At 39.1% G+C, this 21,536-nt stretch overlaps 2 protein-coding genes across 4 annotated transcripts in view; one reads left to right on the plus strand and one right to left on the minus strand.

The window, feature by feature from the left end:
- The first annotated feature begins 3,392 nt into the window (after nucleotides 1–3,392).
- LOC149618985 (uncharacterized) lies at nucleotides 3,393–13,797 on the plus strand. Its single transcript, XM_089854542.1, has 3 exons — nucleotides 3,393–5,445; nucleotides 6,821–6,895; nucleotides 11,533–13,797. The coding sequence occupies exons 1-3, from the start codon at nucleotides 3,478–3,480 to the stop codon at nucleotides 13,603–13,605; spliced, it is 4,116 nt and encodes a 1,371-aa protein (XP_089710668.1). The 5' UTR covers nucleotides 3,393–3,477; the 3' UTR covers nucleotides 13,606–13,797.
- A 1,814-nt stretch (nucleotides 13,798–15,611) lies between these two features.
- Nucleotides 15,612–21,536, minus strand: part of LOC149618986 (septin-9-like) — a 46,456-nt gene continuing 40,531 nt past the window's right edge. For all 3 annotated transcript variants that reach the window (XM_089855633.1, XM_089855635.1, XM_089855634.1), the window contains 6 exons: nucleotides 19,781–19,954; nucleotides 19,546–19,683; nucleotides 18,770–18,851; nucleotides 18,553–18,690; nucleotides 16,773–17,135; nucleotides 15,612–16,068 (listed from right to left, as the gene is read on the minus strand). In XM_089855633.1, coding sequence (XP_089711759.1) covers nucleotides 15,912–16,068; nucleotides 16,773–17,135; nucleotides 18,553–18,690; nucleotides 18,770–18,851; nucleotides 19,546–19,683; nucleotides 19,781–19,954 — 1,052 coding nt within the window. In that variant the 3' untranslated portion in view covers nucleotides 15,612–15,911. The remainder of the gene's footprint in view (nucleotides 16,069–16,772; nucleotides 17,136–18,552; nucleotides 18,691–18,769; nucleotides 18,852–19,545; nucleotides 19,684–19,780; nucleotides 19,955–21,536) is intronic.

A 21,536-nucleotide genomic window follows, 5' to 3' on the forward strand; every position in this document is an offset into this window, starting at 1 on the left:
TACACTCGGTGTTAATTTTGCAGTCCATCTTCCTATTTAGTCTGTACTAAGCCTTTGACAGCGCCTAACCGGGCATCGTTTACTATGATCTATGACGTTTCACCTACGTGACTTTATGACAAGCTCTCAGTAGCTAGTGTCAAACTTATGGAACATATCTTATGACGTTCTTATAGGCTTAATGGCTATGGACTGGCGAATCCAGCCGCTAGTAAGTCCACCAAACCACTTCTAAAACCTTCCTCCGCTAATGTTACATATTTTATAAACTAATGGAACGTCCTATTCTAGGCCCTAAACATTTTAGCTTTATGTTTACCCCTAATTAAGGGTCTTTTTTAACTCTCCGAGTGATGATGACGTCACGGAGAGGTATTACACTGGACGTATCTGTGTGTGTCTGTCTGTCAGTTTGTATGTCACCGCGTTCGCAGTTGGCAAATCGGAGCAAACGTATTAGCTATATCCGGAACGCATTCGCAGTTCCACTATAGTCGATCATGTACGCGGCGATCGGCTAGGGTTACGAGAAACGTTTAGCACTGCGTTTAGCCTCCTAATGGCAGGGCTTCCACGGTCCACCAAAAGTTCACGCAATTGCGGGTTTTCACATCATTTACCGTGATTCAAAACGTCTTAAAGAGGCATACACTAGAATTCAATCGTCAACAATAGCTATGTTTAAAATGAGTTTAGGAATAACGTGTCATTTATTAATTTGCAAATCTGTAGGAGAACAAAGGTGGGGACCAGTCCGGAGCAGACTTGTAAATAGGGGGTACCAGGCAGCCTGTGACACGCAAGAAAATTCACAGGACACCCTGAAAAAAATATTTTTAGAGGGGGTCGGGTACAACCCGGGTACCCTGAAAAATAGACCAAAACAGCTCTCATAAAAGAGTATAAAAAATAAACTGACGAATATTTTCCCTCAAAACTGAAAGCCAAGAATGCATCCTTCCCTCCCTCACATTTTGTTTTGGGCTTGCTCCCCTTACTCCCTAGCCTCTGTTCCCTTCCCCCTTTAGGCGAGTGTGACGCGGTTTCTAGGATCAAGAGTTCAAGACTCAAAAAGTGAAAGTAAAAGTTATAAATACGTGGCTTTTCCTCGACACCAAACTAGTTCTATGCCTCAGTATGATATTCAAGTTTTTTTTTTTATTTATTTACCCTTGTCCACTAGGGAGCCCCGGGTACCCAAAAAAATTGGGCTTCGAGGGGGTCGGGAGCCCGCAGGGCTCCCGTTGAAATTATCACTATTTACAAGTCTGGTCCGGAGACCAGTTTATTACTTCAGAGATCGGAGTTTCGGTCTCGGACCGTTGCCTACGTTAATCAAGGCCTGTGCGCAGCGCCTATTACCTCTCCGTGTGACGTAGTCCAGGAGAGGTTCTGTAACGGCCGTGTCTGTCTGTCTGTCTGTCCGTTGTTACACCCACGTGACCGCGTTCGCAGTTTGCGTATCGGAGCAAACGTGTTCCCAATTTCCGGACCGCATTGACAGATCACAGAAGTTTGGAAAATTGTATTTCTCTCCGTTGGCTACTCTATACTTGAGTTCTCACACCACCATGTTTGGTCTTCGTCCATCCCATATGAACACCAGTCTGGTACTTTTCTGGCTTCCACCACCACCATTTTCTATTCTTTGTCAATCCCACATTGACACCAGTCCGCACTTACACTGGCTTCCGTCTATTCCATATAGACACCAATCTGTATCATTGGCTTCTAACACCACCATCCACTGGTCTTCCGTCTATTCCACATAGACACCAATCTGTATCATTGGCTTCTACTCCATTATCATCGTTTGGTTTTAGGATATACGCGGCGATCAGCTAGGGTTACGAGAAACGTCTAGCCTCCCTAAGGTGGGATCGGCCACCAAAGGTTTTCGCAATTGCGCTTTTTCCTTACTATTATAATGGAAACGAATCGTATATATACCCCAAAATTTGAAGAAAGTGGGCAAGAGGGGTACCCTTCACTTTAAACGTCAATATTAGAAAAGTTTGAGAAGATAATAGGTATAACTTTATTTTAAACGATTTAACTATTATTAATGTTAATAATTGAAGATTAAAATAATTAAAAATAATTATATTTATTTAAATATTAAAGATAATCTTGTTTCTCAACTCAAAATTAATACGGAAAGATTTAAAAAGCAGTCTATGTTTTTGTCTGTGTGTGTCCGTCCATTGTTACACTAGTGCGTCGCGTTAGCAGTTAGCCTTGTGTTGATGTGTTAAGAAATCATACAGAACCTTAATATTCCCTTTTTCCATAATATAAAGTGAATATGTGGAAGTATTTTTCGTAATTATGATGCATTTAGTACTTTTGTAGCTTTAAAGCTCTGTTTCATTTTGATATTCCAAAGAATTATTTTAATATTGTTATTTGAAATGGCTGTTTATATATTGCGTAAGCTATACTACATCTGTATATAGAATAATCCTTGGTTTAGTAATTTCATGAAGAAAACTAAGACCTAGACTCAGGCGCGTATAACAAGTATTATCCGCAATAGTCTTAGTGAAACAAAGCGTAAATAATTGAGGCCTGAGGTGAAGTAAACTTTTGCTTTGATTTTCGTGTCTGAAATGAACAGGCATCACCGGTTCAGAGTGAGCCGAAAGTTAAATACACTCTTAAAAAATAATAATAAGGTTAGTAAAAGGGCTAATGGTAAACGGCTAGTAACTACAGACTTATTATTCCCTTTATGGTGCGCATTGACTATTAGTGCGTCTAGCTACAATTTAGCTTTGGTGTTATTTAACGTTAACATTCATGTTGGCAAACTAAGAATATTGTTGAGGTGAGACGAGACGATAGTGTTTACACTGCAAACCAGTTGTGAATGTAGCTTTCAGAATATAGGGTAAACAGCTGAAGCGTAGACTTCATTTCCTGTTCTTTTCCCCATTGACTGATTTCCATGTGTCCAAGATTTATCCTTATTGGATGTAAAATGTCGTCTGCTTTACTGTACATTCGCTATGTTTGGAATACTGCTTCAATATTTCGTAAATTTTTACTTCAAAAAAGTGAAATAATTCCATATCTAGGTAAATACGTTTGTAGTAGTAGACCTCTTGACACGGAGAGGTAATATTTTGGTTTTCCCAACTTGTTTTTATTTTTATTTTGGCAATTTAAGTTGCCAAATTCTCTCACCTGAAGCGCTATTAGCTGGACCTAAATAATTTTAAATACTCATTTTCGCGCGCGTTTGGGTCCAGCTATCAATGAAATCTCGCGGTAAAATAGGGAGAAAATAAGAAGTCCCGTTTCTTAAAAGTCCCCCCCCCCCTTCGAAACTACCGTGCACAGGCCTTGATTAACGTAGGCAACGCTCGGACTAGTTTAAAAAATATCCTTATTTCCCAGACTGCTCTCAACCGTACGGTGTAGTCTGCTCCGCGCTCTGTAACAAATTTAGTAATTTCGAAAAAAGGTTATTTAAAGATGCATGTCGCGACTCTCAATGATGAGCGTCCATTCAAATGCGACATTTGCGATTATCGTGGGCGAGTGCCAAGATATTTAAAGAGACACGTCGCGATTCACAACGTTGAGCGTACATTTAAATGCGATATTTGCGATTATCGTGGTCGAACACGCGAGAATTTAAGGAAGCATGTCGCGATTCACAACGATGAGCGTCCATTAAAATGCGATATTTGTGAATATCGTGCCCGAAATGCAAGATATTTAAAGGGACATGTCTTGAGTCACAGCGATGAGCGTCCATTCAAATGCGATATTTGTCAATATCGTTTCCGACGGCCCCACGAGTTAAAGAAACATGTCGCGGCTCATAGTGATGAGCGTCCATACAAATGCGAAATTTGTAATTATCGTTTCAAATGGGCTGGAAATTTAAAGAAACATGTCGCGACTCACAGCGATGAGCGTCCATTCAAATGCGACAATTGCGATTATCGTTCCCGACGCCCCCACGATTTAAAGAAACATGTCGCGGCTCATAGCGATGAGCGGCCATTCAGATGCGACATTTGTAGTTATCGTACCCGATGGCCCCACGATTTAAAGAAACATGTCGCGGCTCATAGCGATGAGCGTCCATTCAAATGCGACATTTGTAGTTATCGTACCCAATGGCCAATAAGTTTAAAGAAACATGTCGCGACTCACAGCGATGAGCGTCCATTCAAATGCGACATTTGCGATTACCGTGCCCGATGGCCAGATAGTTTAAAGAAACATGTCTTGACTCACAGCGATGAGCGTCCATTCAAATGCGACATTTGCGATTACCGTACCCGATGGCCAGATAATTTAAAGAGACATGTCTTGACTCACAGCGATGAGCGTCCATTCAAATGCGACATTTGCGATTACCGTGCCCGATGGCCAGAAATTTTAAAGAGACATGCCATGACTCACAGTGACGACCGCCCGTTTAAGTGTACTTTTTGTGATTTCGCAGCGAAACTAAAACGGAGTTTAAGAGCTCACATTGCTAGACGTCATCCATCAAAGTCTGGAGTTGTACGAAAAATTAAGAGGACTGTTTTGTCAAAACGAAACAACAAATGCGGTCGAAAAAAAATCATCCGGAAATGCCGATTTTGTGGAAATGTTTTCAATCGTCGCGATTCTTTAATTTCCCACGAAAATATTTGTCGAAGCAGCGAGAGTGAACGCATTTCTACAAAAGACAATGCTGAAAAACCAAATCAGGGAAACGTGGAGTCACAAATATCAGATTCTAACGAAGTTCAGTCTGAAAGTAGATCAATTGCTGTTGCGGATTTTGCCTTCCCATTAAAACTGAAACCATACAACAAACGTGGAAGTTCGCATTCAGATAATAGTGTGACAAATATAAACCATGATTCTCGTAATGAAAGTGATCAGTTAAAAGAAGTCGAAATGGATTCTGAATCAGATCCCGATGAACCCAGAAACGCGAGAGACTCTAATTGTACTACTCATCCAGAACGTATCGGTTCGAACTTCAACCGAGGGACTTCTTCCAATACTTGGCCTTCTAAGCGTAAATTTAATACCATATGTCCAACTATAACCTCTGATGAAATTAAGAAAGAAACCGAACGTGTATCGAGCGATAATTTTACGTCAGAGTTCAACTTAAATTGTGTCAAATTGGAAAAAGAAACTGCAATGCCTCTTTTAGCTAACGAAGCGATTTATGGCCCAGATTCTGTAGCATCGAGGCGGGAATTAAATTTAAAATGGGAAGAACCAATTGATCACTTGAAGAATGAGTTTGGTTTTCATAACAATGATGACGTTGTTGATCGTGAAAATCAGTTTACCATGAAACAGTGTTCCATTATTTTGACAAAATTGGAAGATTCGGGGAATTATCACGGATGCTATTACGTCAGAATGAAAAAAACACCTCATCTTTACGAGGTGGTTAAAGTTAATTTGAATCCCGTCATTTAATCCATTTTGATCTACTGTAATGTGAAACTCTTAAAATGTCTAAATTTAATTCGATTTTTAGCTTTAATACTTAAAGTCCTTATACAACTAACTATTTGAAAATAGAGGCGCTGAACAAAAAAAAATGTGTAGGGATGTATGTTATCTTTCAAATTTGAAATTAAAGATTATTTTTCGAAATAAACAAATAACTGGTATAAATTTTTCTTCTTCTGATTATACGACCAGTCTTCATAGTGAGACATCCGAAAAGTTAGTTAGTACGAACATGGGAGTAATTTTATGGATCCATTCATAAGAAAAAAATATATAAAGGTTCCTATAAGTTTTACTCCCGAAACGTATGCTTTCTAAGATCAGTATATAGCTTGAGATGTTCATGGATGTTGCAATATGGTAAACAACTGTTTTCACAGCAAATAGGGAGTTGGCGAACGGGTCGAAATGCAATCTATAAAACGTCAGGCCCCCACTAACCTTCCCCCTCTGTAAAGTTGGTGGCCATGTTCGTGGAAAGGGGAGGAGTCACATTAAACCACACCCTTCTGGCCTCTCCCTTCAATAATATGTTTGTGGGGTTTTAATACAAAAACGGGTATACGGGATTTACGAGAGGTTTTTCTATGGCAAAATCTGTCTGGGTCTAAAAGTTAAAAGCGGGCCAATAGACCCTTTTGGTGAAAAAAAGGGGGTAAGCTTGCAAGGGGCTGATCCCTTGCCGACTTTGCGGCTGCTCATGATCCCCAATCCTACAGCGCAGGCGGTACGGAAGGCCAAATTTTACTCCCCTCCGCCTCTTAGTTACATCAGGGATGGATTTAATTTTAGAAGTAGGAATGGAGAACGGTTTGTATTTACTTCAGTCCGACTCATAGCCCAGGATATAGCCCCTCCCTCCAACACGTAACGAAAATTTTAAATTATCTTATTGGCTCACTTAAACTACGTTTGATGACGCTGCTGACGGTGACGTAATTAATTTTTACCTCTGCCGCCATGACCCGCCTCTTCTTTTATACCCCCCCCCGGTCCCGTGGAAGGGGGTCCGGGACTTTGACGCGCGACCAGATTACTCTGTTCTCCATTCCTACTTCTAAAATTAAATCCATCCCTGATGTAACTAAGAGGCGAAGTGGAGTAAAATTTGGCCTTCCGTACCGCCTGCGCTGTAGGATTGGGGATCATGAGCAGCCGCAAAGTCGGCAAGGGATCAGCCCCTTGTATGCATACCCCCTTTTTTACATCAAAAGGGTCTATTGGCCCTCTTTTAGCTTTTAGACCCCGACAGGTTATGGCAGCGCCCTTAGAAATACCTTTGTTAAATCCCGTATACCCGTTTTTGTATTAAAACCCTACTAACATATTATTGAAGGTAGAGGCCAGAAGGGTGTGGTTTAAGACTCCTCCCCTTTCCACGAAAATGGCCACTAATTTTACAGAGGGGAAGGTCAGTGGGGGGGGGCTGAAGTTTTATCGATGGCATTTGAATCCGTTCGCCAACTCCTTATTTGCTGTGAAAACAGTTGTTAACCATATTGTAACATCCATGAACATCTCAAGCTATATACTGATCTTAGAAAGCATACGTTTCGGGAGTCAAACTTATAGGAACCTTTATATATTTTTTTCTTATGAATGGACCCATAAAATTACTCCCATGTTCGTACGTAACAATTAAATCATTATTAAACTAGTTGTAAGGCAATTAAATTGAACATATGGCCAGTCCGCGCAACCATGATCTATTTGCTTTAAATTTTCAATATCTGTTGTTAGTGGTTCAATGACGAAGTTAATCAGAAAAATAATACCTACAGACAAAAACGGATTTATGTAAGAAGAACGTTGAACGTAGCAAATTCACTACCCATCCTCGCATACTTTATTGAGAAACTTCGTCTGCTTTTATTTTGACTCCACCCACAAATTCTGTATATAGATACTTCTAGAGATCGAATTTGTGGGTGGAGTCAAAATATAAGCAGACGAAGTTTCTCAATAAAGTATGCGAGGATGGTACTAGAGGCTAAATCTACGATCCGACGTTCTTAGTACATAAATCCGTTTTTGCTACAGACCATTGGCTGGTGGTGCCTATGATTGGGCATAGGGTCAATTTGAAATGTCGAAATTATTTGGAATTCTTTTTTTTTTTTTTAATTCTAAAATACTAGATAACTATTAAGATAAATTTTATTATCATAATTTTCTTCCTCTCCCCATTTCTGATAATTATGGCTATTTTGTGATTTTTCTCTTTCAATACAAAAGATACTTTAGAGAAAAAAAATGTCTAATTGTCAAATTTTTTTGGGGTGTCAAATAAAGTAAAAATTATAATTATCCCCATTACAGAAAGTGTATGTTGTTTTTTATTTATAGTCAATAATAAGTTTACTTAACACGTCACTTATATCACAAGTTTCTAAGATACGACACTTCCTATACTTTGCAATGCTAGAGAATAAAGTCCCGTTTTCATGAGAGCGATTTGCGAGAAAAAACCTGAAAAATCGCGCTAGAATTTTTCTCGCCCGTTTTCACGTTTGCGAGAACTTTGAGATAATAGCGAGAAAGAGCATGCGAGATCGATTTTAGCAAATTTTAGCGATATCGCAAACGTCTGTTTGGTTTTGATTTCTTCGCTCTCGCTTCAGCGATTTTTAGCCATATCGTAGTATACGATAGGCTCTTAGTTTGACCCAAGCCGTCCGTAGTAGTAGTAGTAGTAGTAGTGGCCGGGGTTGTCGCTTCGTTATCGTCAGATTTTAGCTTAAAAGGAACTTTATATTACCACAACCCACCCATTGGGGTAACTGGGCTCGGTTAGAGATTTAATTTTAATTAAAATTTTTTCAGGTCAGACCCGGGAATCGAACCCGGGACGCTGGCGCAACAGGCAGTCATTCTACCAACTGAACCATAGAGACTTGATAGAAACTCCGAGTTTTTTATTATTTATTCTTATCTCTAAAATGTCGGGGTGATGTGGGGTGGGGTACCTCTTAATCTGTGGGGTCGGAAACTTTTGAATTTTTATCTGTGGAGTCGGATACTTATGAATTTGTATGTTTGGGGTTTTTATATTTATTTTCTTTTTATGTATGTGCTAATTAAATAGATAACGATTTTCCCCTTTTTTCGTTCTCGTTCGGTAGCTATCGTCATCTATGTTATGTTTGACTGGAACGTTTTGGCGGTTAATTCAAATGTGGGTTTAGATAGAGCTAACATAGTGTTAAGTGAGCGTTATGCGTTTGATCGTTTTAGCATTGCTAAAGGTAATTCGAGGGGATAATCACTAAAATGCGTAATCACTATAACTAAACTTTCTCTTTCAAAGGTTTCTGGGCAAAAGTCCTTGTTAGAAATTTATAAGATGCGATAAGTGTGCATCGGCATAAGTCTATGTTGTAAACTCATCGATGGGATTATCACTAAAAAACTATCTGTTCTTCGATTCGCCGGAATATTAGAATTACAGCATAAGTAAATTTATACGGTTATAATTTAATCAATGTTTAGAGTAGGGAATCGAGGGGCTATTCACTCTGATTTTATGCACGGTAAATCATTTAAGCATTGAAAAAGATAGCGCTATTCGCTCATTAGGGTAACGTATAGAGGGGTTATCCACTCATTAGGGTAGGGTATAGAGGGGCTATTCACTCGTACGATATGGCTACTATTACGAGCCCTTGGGCCGTCTTGTTATAACAAGTTTGAACAGAAGAAAATAGGGGAAGTGGGTAGCCGTAGCCTTGAGCCATACAAGTCGTCCAGTGATTCTCACTTACAATGGTCGATTCCCCTACCACCCTTAAAATTTGAATCTGGCCAATCGGCGCGAAGCATAAAATAGTACCAGATTTCATTGCGAACGCCACCATGTAGCGAACTGTGGAACTAACTTGTGTAGTCTGCTTATATTTCTGCTGTGCTTCAGTTTGAGTTAGGGTTACGTCAGGCAACGGGTTAATGCGGATATTGGTTTAATTAAGGACGAAAATTCGGTTATTTAATAAAATGAATGTCGTTAAGAGTACGCAGTGTGATTTAACGTACAAGGAAACTACCGATAAGAAAACTCAGGCTGTGTTGAAAGGAAAAGTAAGATCTACCCAAACCAATCCCAATGTTAAAAATCAAACTACAACAACTTGGATACAACTTTATTACTTTGAACTCTTCCCTATCACAGTTTAAATTTTCGGACAAGTTAATTTTATCCCTGGAACTTAGAAATACCATTGTTTTTAAAAATAAAGACATATTTTAAAATAAGTTATGAATTTAGTACTTACCACTCGATTCCAGCCTCTCCCATTCTGCCTGAGTGCCTCACTGCCTCTAGCAGACGCCTCTAGTCAGTTGGAAGGCGTAGGACCGTACTGTCCACAGAACACGTCACTTGTGTGTTAATGCGCGTAAAAATCCTATCACTCTTACCCCCACGGGGAGGGAAATGGCGCGAAAAATCCGTAAACGGGACGCCTCGCGAAGTTGCCCAAGCTACCCACTTCCCCTATTTTCTTCTGGCTTAAGAAAAGTTTGAAACATTAGGCTTAAGAAAAGTTTGAAACATTAGGCTTAAGAAAAGTTTGAAACATTAGGCTTAAGAAAAGTTTGAAACATTAGGCTTAAAAAAAAGTTTGAAACATAAGGCTTAAGAAAAGTTAAAAACATTAGGCTTAAGAAAAGTTTGAAACATTAGGCTTAAGAAAAGTTTGAAACAATAGGCTTAAGAAAAGTTAAAAACATTAGGCTTAAGAAAAGTTTGAAACATTAGGCTTAAGAAAAGTTTGAAACATTAGGCATGTTAAGTCTATGGTTAAGTCTCCCTAAAATCTTGAAGCGATATCGCTGTTTGGAAACTCGCTCTCGCTCTCGCTCTCGCAAATCGCCTCGAATCTCGCGCTCATGAAAACGGGGCTTAACAGCTCGAGCTAGTTCGAGAACGATAAGCGAGAATTGAAGTTATTAATTTTGCAGTCCATATTCCTATTTAGTCTGTACCACCATTTGACAGCGCCTCACCTCAGTCACCTGGCATCGTTTTGCTATAATAATCTATGACGTTTCACCTACGTGACTTCATGACAAGCTTCATGTTTAACCCCTAATCAAGGTTCTTTTTTAACTCTCCGAGTGATGATGACGTCAAGGAGAGGTATTACACTGGACGTGTCTCTGTGTGTGTGCGTGTGTCTGTCACCGCTTTTGCAGTTGGCAAATGGGAGCAGGGAGCACAAATCACTGATCGGAGCAAACATATTAGCTATATCCGCAACGCGTTCGCAGTTCCAACTTCCATTATCGTAGATAGGGTTAAGATGTACGCGGCGAACGGCGATCGGCTAGGGTTACGAGCAGTCTGGGAAATAGCACACTTCCTCTGGTCCAAAACCAGTTTATTAATTGCTTGGACTAGTTTTTTAATTCAAAAAGTGGGGGTTACTGGTCCTCGGGACCAGTTTATTAATTGCAAATCTATAGGAGAACAAAGGCTGGGACCACTCCGGAGACCAGTTTATTATTTAGGACACTAGGGGGGTCACTGGTCCCAAGGGCTAGTTTAAAAAATATCCTTATGTCCCAGACTGGTTACGAGAAACGTCTAGCCTCCCAATGGCAGGGCTTCCACGGTCCACCAAAGGTTCACGCAATTGCGGGTTTTCTTTTCATTTACTGTGATTCAATCGCCTTATATACCCAAAATTTCCAAAACTTGTTAAAGAGGCATACGCTAGAATTCAAACGTCAACAATAGATATGTTTAAAATGATTTTAGGAATAACGTGTCATTTATTAATTGCAAATCTGTAGAGGTTGGAGAACAAAGGCGGTGACCAGTCCGGAGATGAGTTTATTATTTCAGAGTTTGGACCAGCGTGGGAAATAAGTCGGTGGCACAGGGCAAATGACCACTTTAAAAATTGCCAGGACCAGTTTAAAAATTAAATCCGAGGGGGGTCAGTGGTCCACGGGACCACTAAGAAAATTATTATCTCAACTGTTTTAATTACCCACTTCTTTAGTTTAGCAGACGACGCGCCCTGGTCAATGGTCATGGACTAGTACCAGTTTATTTATTCCAGGCCAGGGAGGGTCACTGGCCCAATCCCAATGTCCAGTTTAAAAAAATCCTTATTTCCCACCTTGGTTCGGACAGTATCGGACTCGTTTAAAAAATATCCTTATTTCCCAGACTGCTCTCAACAGTACGGTGTAGTCTGCTCCGCGCTCTGTAACAAATTAGTTTCGAAGAAAGGTTATTTAAAGATGCATGTCGCGACTCTCAATGATGAGCGTCCATACAAATGCCATATTTGCGATTATCGTGGGCGAGTGCCAAGATATTTAAAGAGTCACGTCGCGATTCACAACGTTGAGCGGACATTTAAATGCGATATTTGCGATTATCGTGGTCGAACACGCGAGAATTTAAGGAAACATGTCGCGATTCACAACGATGAGCGTCCATTAAAATGCGATATTTGTGAATATCGTGCCCGAAATTCAAAAGATTTAAAGAGACATGTCTTGAGTCACAACGATGAGCGTCCATTCAAATGCGATATTTGTGAATATCGTGCCCGAAATGCAAAAGATTTAAAGAGACATGTCTTGAGTCACAGCGATGAGCGACCATTCAAATGCGATATTTGTGATTATCGTTCCCGATGGCCCAACGATTTAAAGAAACATGTCTTGAGTCACAGCGATGAGCGTCCATACAAATGCGACATTTGTAATTATCGGTTCAAATTGGCTGACACTTTAAAGAGACATGTCGCGACTCACAGCGATGAGCGTCCATTCAGATGCGACATTTGCGATTACCGTACCCGATGGCCAGGTAGTTTAAAGAAACATGTGGCGACTCACAGCGATGTGCGTCCATTCAGATGCGACATTTGCGATTACCGTACCCGATGGCCAGATAATTTAAAGAAACATGTCGCGGCTCACAGCGATGAGCGTCCATTCAAATGCAACATTTGTAATTATCGTTTCAAATGGGCTGCAAATTTAAAGAATCATGTGGCGACTCACAGTGATGAGCGTCCATTCAAATGCGACATCTGCGATTACCGTACCCGATGGCCAGATAGTTTAAAGAAACATGTCGTGACTCACAGCGATGAGCGTCCATTCAAATGCGATATTTGCGATTACCGTGCAAAATGTCGTAAGACTTTAAAGACACACATTGTGACTCACAGAGACGAGCGTCGATTCAAATGTGACATTTGTGAATATCGTGCAAAATTTCGTACGACTTTAAAGAGACATGCCATGACTCACAGTGACGAGCGCCCATTTAAGTGTACTTTTTGTGATTTCGCAGCCAAATTAAAACGAAGTTTAAGATGTCACATTGCTAGACGTCATCCAAAAGACAATGCTGAAAAACCAAATCAGGGAAACGTGGAGTCACAAATATCAGATTCTAACGAAGTTCAGTCTGAAAGTAGATCAATTGCTGTTGCGGATTTTGCCTTCCCATTAAAACTGAAACCAGACAACAAACGTGGAAGTTCGCATTCAGATAATAGTGTGACAAATATAAACCATGATTCTCGTAATGAAAGTGATCAGTTAAAAGAAGTCGAAATGGATTCTGAATCAGATCCCGATGAACCCAGAAACGCGAGAGACTCTAATTGTACTACTCATCCAGAACGTATCGGTTCGAACTTCAACCGAGGGACTTCTTCCAATACTTGGCCTTCTAAGCGTAAATTTAATACCATATGTCCAACTATAACCTCTGATGAAATTAAGAAAGAAACCGAACGTGTATCGAGCGATAATTTTACGTCAGAGTTCAACTTAAATTGTGTCAAATTGGAAAAAGAAACTGCAATGCCTCTTTTAGCTAACGAAGCGATTTATGGCCCAGATTCTGTAGCATCGAGGCGGGAATTAAATTTAAAATGGGAAGAACCAATTGATCACTTGAAGAATGAGTTTGGTTTTCATAACAATGATGACGTTGTTGATCTTGAAAATCAGTTTACCATGAAACAGTGTTCCATTATTTTGACAAAATTGGAAGATTCAGGGAATTATCACGGATGCTATTACGTCAGAATGAAAAAACCACCTTATCTTTACGAGGTGGTTAAAGTTAATTTGAATCCCGTCATTTAATCCATTTTGATCTACTGTAATGTGAAACTCTTAAAATGTCTAAATTTAATTCGATTTTTACTTTTAATATTTAAAGTTCTTATACAACTAACTATTTGAAAATAGAGGCGCTGAACAAAAAAAAATGGCGTAGGGATGTATGTTATCTTTCAAATTTGAAATTAAAAATTATTTTCCGAAATAAACAAATAACTGCTATCAATTTTTCTTCTTCTAATTATACGACCAGTCTTCATAGTGAAACATCCGAAAAGTTACCAAAGTTTGAAATTTAATGAATAACTAGCTGTTACCCGCGGCGTCGCTCGCGTGTAATAAGAACTTCCATCAAAATGATATAAAGAATGGGTAGATTTTACTGATGACTATTTTTGTAGCACCCTAGTAGCGAAGGCACTCGGCGTTGCCCGTCAACCCGTCGGGACATTTTTTTATTATTTTTCACGCGGACAAGCCATTTAAAAAGATGGCAACAAATTGAACCCGAAAGACCATTCAACCAGTCTATACTTTAAAGGAAACAGTGTACTAAATATTTGCGAAATCGGTTGAAACGCGCGGACTTTGTTGCATAGAGAAGATTTTTTACATTTCTGGGCGCCATTTTTTAAGATGACTACGGATTGGAAAAATCTACTCTTTATAGACCATGAAATAAACTAAACAAGTTGGCCCGTCGCGCGAGGTCGGAAAGGTTTTTTTCCTAAAGGGGGCTGCAAGAGGGGTGAAACTTGTTACGATGCTGGTGCTATCTAGAGAGTAAAATAATATATTTGTATTGGGAACATAGGCTAACAATCGTCTGCTTCATCAATTTAGAATGTTTTCAGACCTAGGCTTAGCGTCTTTTCAAGTATTTATTATAAATTAAACTTCGTATTATCAGTGACCGGTCTAATTTAATTAAGATAAAATCAAAATGAGTGTGAAAGGTGGTTCACGATGTTTTGTCAAGCTCTAAACATATAAGCATAGCACTAGTTAGTATATACATTACTAAGCCTTGGCCCATTCAAAATATAAATCCCAACAATCGACCGTCAATCGTATACATTCTTCAGTCTGTATAGTGCTTGAAGTTTTGCAATTGAAAATAATGTTGAACTTGAATTTACCCTCCACGCACTCGTCTTACCAAATCCAGAATTTTATTTTGAAATGGGACTATAAAAACTATATCCTTACATTACAACTCCGTCCATTTTACTTCAGTCTTTCTGACTTAAAAAAATATACCGCTCGCGCATGCGCTTGGGGCATATGAAAAAAACCTTATTTCCCAGCATGCAATGTAGTACTAGCTTTGACCGTTGAAAATTTTGAAGGGTTTTATTTCATGGTCTATTGGCTTCCAGCAAAAGCAAATATAAATATTTACCGTTGCTTCTATAACATTATCATCGTTAGGGTTAAGATGTACTCGGCGATCGGCTAGGGCGAGGGTTATGAGAAACGTCTAGCCTCGCTTCGTAATGGCTGGGCTTCCACCATAGGTTCACGCAATTGCGGGTTTTCTTATCCCTTAATGTGACTCAATGGCCCTATATACCCTAAATTTCCAAAATTTGTTAAAGGGGCGCATACGCTTGAATTCAAACGTCAACAATAGCTATGTTTAAAATGATTGTAGGATTGTAGTTTCTTAAAACGATTTAACTAGAATTGAGCTAAATTAATGACAATTAAAATAATATCAATTATATTTATTAATTATATATTTAAGAAAAATGAACTCTTAATGCGTTTCGACTCGGAGAGGTTTATTTGGGTTCTCAACTTGTCAGTACGCACTAACTTGCGTTACATAGAGACCTAGGTTTGTGCGTGCTAAAAACAGAATAAGCTTCCCTCGGAGATAGGGAGTTGCTTATCCTGTAGCGTGAAAACAAATTTCCTCACCCACATTCTTTATACACGCACTTACCCTTAACTCTTTATGCCTTTGAGAATTCAACCAATCCCGGCCGTTGAACTTTCGATTTAACTAAAACAAATAAAGAAAAAACTAAATTCAAAACATTTAATTTTAGCGAGATTTCATTTGTTCTTTTTTTACAAATTCATTGCACTAACAGATAAAAAACTACAAAAAATTATTTAAATTGAATTAAACATAAAAGAGTAACAAATAAATTTAAACGCAACTTGGTCCTTATAGTGAGTGAGATCGCTTAAGGCCTTATAAAATAAATGCGCATGCGCCTACAAGGCTACAAATTTTGCATAGATTGACTAAGTTTTTCCCGATTGCCATAATCGGGAATTGTACTTCTTACGTTGCTTCGACGCGGAATACTATTTTTTTTTTAAATATTGCTTTCACTCATATTGCGAATGTCTATTTCTTGTCCGTTAATCCTGGCAGTTGAACGTTTGTGATCTAATCGAACACGCAAACGCTCATGACGGAAGTTTTCGTAATGAAGAGATTTAGTCACTTCAACCAAATCTTGCATGTGACTTCTGCAAATATTAGAACGTGTTTATGTCATAACTGACTAAAAACTTCATTGCCTAACTAGAAATCCAGAAAAAATTAAATGCTATAGCAGCCTCGGAAATAAATGGATAAAATTGGGCATATTTAAAATCTCCAACAAGTATTCCGTATTACCGTAAGTTTATATGTTCCATAAATATGACACTAACTGTACTTCATAATGTTAGAGACTTACTGAGAGCTAGTTCAAGAACGACAAGCGAGAATTGACTACACCAGGGAGGAGAGACTTAAGAAGGAGTGTTGATCTAATGCTAAAAAAAACCATCATACAAATGGTAATTGCGAAAAAAAGTGAGGGTAGGAATTTCAATCTCCGTTCCACGATTCTAGCTAAGGCGCTGGCGCGAGTGACGTCGTTTACTACCGCCAACAACACTTCTTATAGTTCACCATGACGGATATTCAAAAAACACCTTCCCCTTCCAGTTCAAAGCCGGTTTTTAAGTTTGACGCATGCGCCCGTACACCACGACGAGTGGCATAGCCAGCGCCGGAGAGAAAGGAGTTTAGCCATGAAGCGAACGAACCCGCCTATTCACTTTATTACTCCCTCTCACGTCTCTCCTCCCTGTAAAAACTTAGTTGAACTGTCACTACCCAACGCCAAAATATTCTCATCATTTCAATTTTCTGAATGAACCATTTAAACAAATGTTTCATTTACCTAATCAGCATATCCCTTAAGTCAGGAAACTCGCAGTGAGTCCTGTTTTCGACTTCAACAAGACCCCAATGAGTTTTCCGTCCAAACACAGTTTTACCATTAATTTGGTACTGTTTGTCACTCCCAACAACGGCAAAGGGTAGCATATCCCTCATTTTATTGTTAATGACGGCTTCCTCGTGATCTTCTTCGACTTCTCTCATGGGATAAACGCAAATACCTTTAGCCAACAATTCCTCCTTAATCCTAGCTTTAAACGAGGCACGTTCTTCGATGGTTAACGTGTCCGCCTTGGCAATGACGGGCACGATGTTGACGCATTTGTGCAAACGTCTCATAAACTCCACATCCAATGGCGTCAAGCTAAACAAAATGCCACGTGTTGGAATCAAATACCGGTTGGATCACAGTGATTTTTAGAAGTTAGCCAGCATGTGTCAGTGCAATAGCAACCATAGTTTTGCAGGTAGGCAGGTTATTGCAATGAAGTTATAACAACCGTGGTGTTACTGTTACCTAACTACCAACTATGGTTAAAGATCAGATTAATTAATTATTAATCTGAGGTTAAAGTCTCTTAGTTAAATAATCTATCCTTCTCTAGTAAAACATGGTTAGACACTTTTCCTACTAGTGCAACATCGGATTAAACCAACAATTGAAGTGCAAAAGCGATAATAAAAGTGTCTCATCGACTTTAAGGACATAAAACAGTCATAAAGCGGAAAACTGACAACGCGCAAAACTAATTCCCAAGCGGTATAATGAAGGTGCAGGGTGTTTCAGTAAGGTCTGTAAGAAATTATTGCCCGCGGGAAGGGGGAAGTTTCTTTGGGCAATTTACAGTCTATGACATTTTGCTAGTTGGGCCACCGTTTTCTAGTTGTGATTGGAGAGTGTTACGGATGACCCGATAAACTTAATTAGCAATGTCTTTTAGATTATTAATTTAATTTAAGGGGTCAACAATACAATTATAACTTGAAAATGGTGGCCCGTACTGCAAAATGTCATTGAAATTTTTCGACTCAAATTTGCCCAAACAACACCCTCATAATTTCTTAAAGACCTGACAGAAATAAAAGGTATAAAACAGTTCGGATTTCAACGTCATGAAATGTCAAAAGCTATTAATGACCAAAATGAAAAAATGCAGGAACAAATGACCATTTCCAAATTATGAAACTTTAAAAGAGTTATACGCTATTAGAAACTTATACAGGTGACTCGGGAAAAATCTCATTGTACCGTAATGATATTTATAGATGTGGTTGGAGCTTGTATAATAATACCCTTCAATATAAGCACACGTCCTGATCTTACTAGAGATGCCGCGCCCACACCACGAAGTTGGTGACAGGAGAGACAGAAATTCCCGTTGTTGCTTCTATTTTAAAGCGGCATCAACAAAACCCTACATTGCGAGCTCACAAAGTACCTGTCAACATCGCGAAGGCTCATCCTTTTAAAGAGTGAAGACGGAGATATAACGATCTCCGTGTCCCTCTATAAATAATTGATATGATTGTGCAGTGCTTGACTATAAAAATTAAAAATCCCAAGACGAACAACAAATTTTCAATTACCCATTTTCCCTGGCTTCATTTAGTGACCAAGCCCTATTATATGAACAACTATACAACATTGGCAACAACAAGCAAGTGCAGAGTAATTAAGATCAGCTAAACTTATTATTTCTCAATGCAATCAAGCAGTTCCGCAAACAACAGTTTTGTCCGAAACCGTTGTAAGACAAAAAAAAAAACTTTTTCACACTTACGAATGACCTGTTGGTGGTATGAAATATATACAGCAGTGTACTCTTGTGTCTGGGATGTGCTTTTTACGAGTGACACTTTGCTCCTCGCTTAAGTAGCGCTCATATTGATCTTGAATGTATTCGATTATTGGAAGCCAACTATAATGGTGAAAGCAACACATCAGGCTTAGGTTTAATCGAAAAAGAAACAAGCTATAAAAAGAAGATTTAGGCGTACCAATTGTCATTATTAATCTGATCTCCAAATCCAGGGGTGTCTGTGACAGTTAACCTTAAACGAACTCCTTTTTCTTCGATAACTAAATCACAAACAGCTTTTATTAGTTTTAAATAATTGATATTTTTTACCAATGGACTTTCCGAGGTAGAGTTAGGCCTAGAAATATGGCGGGAAAGGTCATGGAACTTCAACTTAAAAAAGGCGGGAAATATACATAAATAGGTACTGTGCACTAGTCATTCATCAGATAGAGATAAGCCTAGAAATATGGCGGGAAAGGTCATGGAAGTTCAACTTGAAAAAGGCGGGAAATATACATAAATAGGTACTGTGCACTAGTCATTCATCAGATAGAGATAAGCCCAGAAATATGGCGGGAAAGGTCATGGAAGTTCAACTTGAAAAAGGCGGGAAATATACATAAATGGGTACTGCGCACTAGTCTTTGTTCAGATAGAGATAAGCCTAGAAATGTGGCGGGGAAAGGTCATGGAAGTTCAACTTGAAAAAGGCGGGAAATATACATAAATAGGTAGTGTCAGGAGTTGGAAGTGTGCACTAAAGGGGCTAGAAAAGTTTACTGCCCCGTTTCTTAACTTTAACTACGCTTCAGGATTGCCAGTAACTTGTGAGATCATCTCAGGTTTGGAACAGAATGACCTGAATCGAAGAGAACTACAATCTTTTCAGTCTGTTGTAGATAGCGATTGAATTGCTCTCACAAATGACTGGCAACACTTGTCTGCTCACTATCTATAAGCCTTTAAACTTACCGTGACTGACTGACTTCACTTCCGTGGTTCTGGGAATGATTTCTGGTTCCTCCTGTAGCTTTTTCGTGCAAGTTTTGCGGCTTACGTTAGCCTTAAAAAGCGTATTTATCAAAGTAGATTTGCCCAAGCCACTGCGACCTATAATGAAATTAAATTATAAGACTAAGCCTTGGTCCACTATTATACCGAAAGAAATAATCAACGAAACTTCTGAAAGTTAATTAAGATTGCCTACCCACGACAATAACGTTAAATTCGAAGCCTCGTTTAAGAACCTTTTTTCGTATCTGCTCTTGCAACGTGTCGATACCAACATAACCAGTAACTTCAGTTTTCAAATTACCCCAGTGAGTGGTTTCGGCCAATGTGTCGGCCATAACAGCGAGGAAATCTTGAATAGTTAGATAGCCTGCGAATAGAAATGTATATAGAACGTTGCGATTAAGAAAAGTGACACTGATGGGTTTTAATTTACAATTATCTTCGTCACAACAGGGCCAATGCATGCACTGGCTCATTTCTTAACACTTAAATTTACAAGACATAACTGCGAAATTTGTTTTTAAAAATAACGCAAGGCCTCAAGAAAAGGCGTCTAATGATTGATAAAAATTACGATTAACTTGAGGAACTAGCGGCTTCATATCCTGCAGGATATCCCCTAGTTTATCAGCTACTAAATAATTAGAAGTCCACTTTTTGACGTAAATCAGTCTTAATCTTGAAAATTCACTTTTAATGGAATAGGTTTTCGGGACAGTCGCTAAATAAAATCAATGCAATCCCAGCGTTGCCTTTGACGACATAACTTTGTGTGAGAGAAAACTTATTTTGCATGAAATTCATCTTTAAATCGCTAAATTACGTTTATAAAATGGCAAATAAGCGTAGACCCTGCTACCTTTAAACTTCGGAACTATATCATAATAGTATTATCAAAAATGCATAGATATAAAAAAAAGTGCACTTCATTAACAATTCCCTGCCTGTGGCTGTAGACGACGTGTACCGAGAACCAAACAACCCCCTACAGGAACTAACCAATCAAAAAAGAGCTTCTTGTCGTAACAGGTTTATAGAAAGTAGTACATGATGCTGGCGATCCAAACGTTAATTTTTGGTACTATAGCTAACATCTGCACTTTATGAGCCTATTAACGGCTTGTTCCCTGTACCGCGGTCGGGAAGGTAAACATACGCAGGGGGTCGACATTCTGGGGAAAAGGAGGGCTTCTAATACTACACGGCGTGAGCAAGCTCCATTAAGGTATACTTTTGTTTTTATATCTATCTACTTTTGGGGAAAAATAATCTAAGCTTTGCTTACGAAGGGATGTTCACAGCGAGCCTGTGGCTTATTTACAGGTGGGTTCCTTTACAAAGCATAGCTTTACCGACAGCTCGCTACACTAACTAGGCCTATTATAGTGAACCTCAGCAAGTTTTGATGGAAAGGAGAAACCGGGTAATACTGCGGAGAAAACTCCTTTAACATGTGGGGAGAGAACATGCAGACTTATTCCGCAACCAATTCAATATGTGTTCAAACCTTCATAGTAGCAATCCCTGGCGAGTCAGAGCCAATAGGTATAAACAGCCTAGATTAATGTGGTCTGCTAGGAACCTAAATATAACGTGGGAACAAACCTCCCTTGAGACATTTAGCACTACGGCAATACTTCTTGTTATTACGTTACTTATGCAAAAACTATAGTGCCTAGTGCAGTGATACTAGAGGCAAGAGAGGGAAGTACGAATAAAAAAGTGTGTTCCAAAGTGGGACGTTGGACCGAAGTAAAGTGAGTTGGTTCTATGGTAGTTTTTGAGTAAAAGCGGTTTTATGACATTCTGCCAGGCCACAGTTTACAAGTTATATGTATCCTTAATTAAATTACAATCGTGTTTCAGTTTCTTACTCAAATTTAAGGGGTCGTCAGTTAAACACTTCAATCGGAAGGCAAAATGTCACGGAACACACTCAAAATCGTCCT

The sequence above is a fragment of the Phalangium opilio genome, unplaced genomic scaffold (genome assembly GCF_054372755.1).
Source record: "Phalangium opilio isolate 3A_F unplaced genomic scaffold, DU_Popi_V2 ptg000209l_1, whole genome shotgun sequence".
Classification (NCBI taxonomy): Eukaryota; Metazoa; Arthropoda; class Arachnida; order Opiliones; family Phalangiidae; genus Phalangium; species Phalangium opilio.

Excerpts from the sequence above, each read along its gene's own strand:
- LOC149618985 (XM_089854542.1), top strand. The coding sequence starts at position 3,478 with ATGCATGTCGCGACTCTCAATGATGAGCGTCCATTCAAATGCGACATT. Across the intron at positions 5,446-6,820 it reads TTAATTTGAATCCCGTCATT|GTAGAGGCCAGAAGGGTGTG; the intron begins TAATCCATTTTG and ends ATATTATTGAAG. Across the intron at positions 6,896-11,532 it reads CTAATTTTACAGAGGGGAAG|TTTATTTATTCCAGGCCAGG; the intron begins GTCAGTGGGGGG and ends GACTAGTACCAG.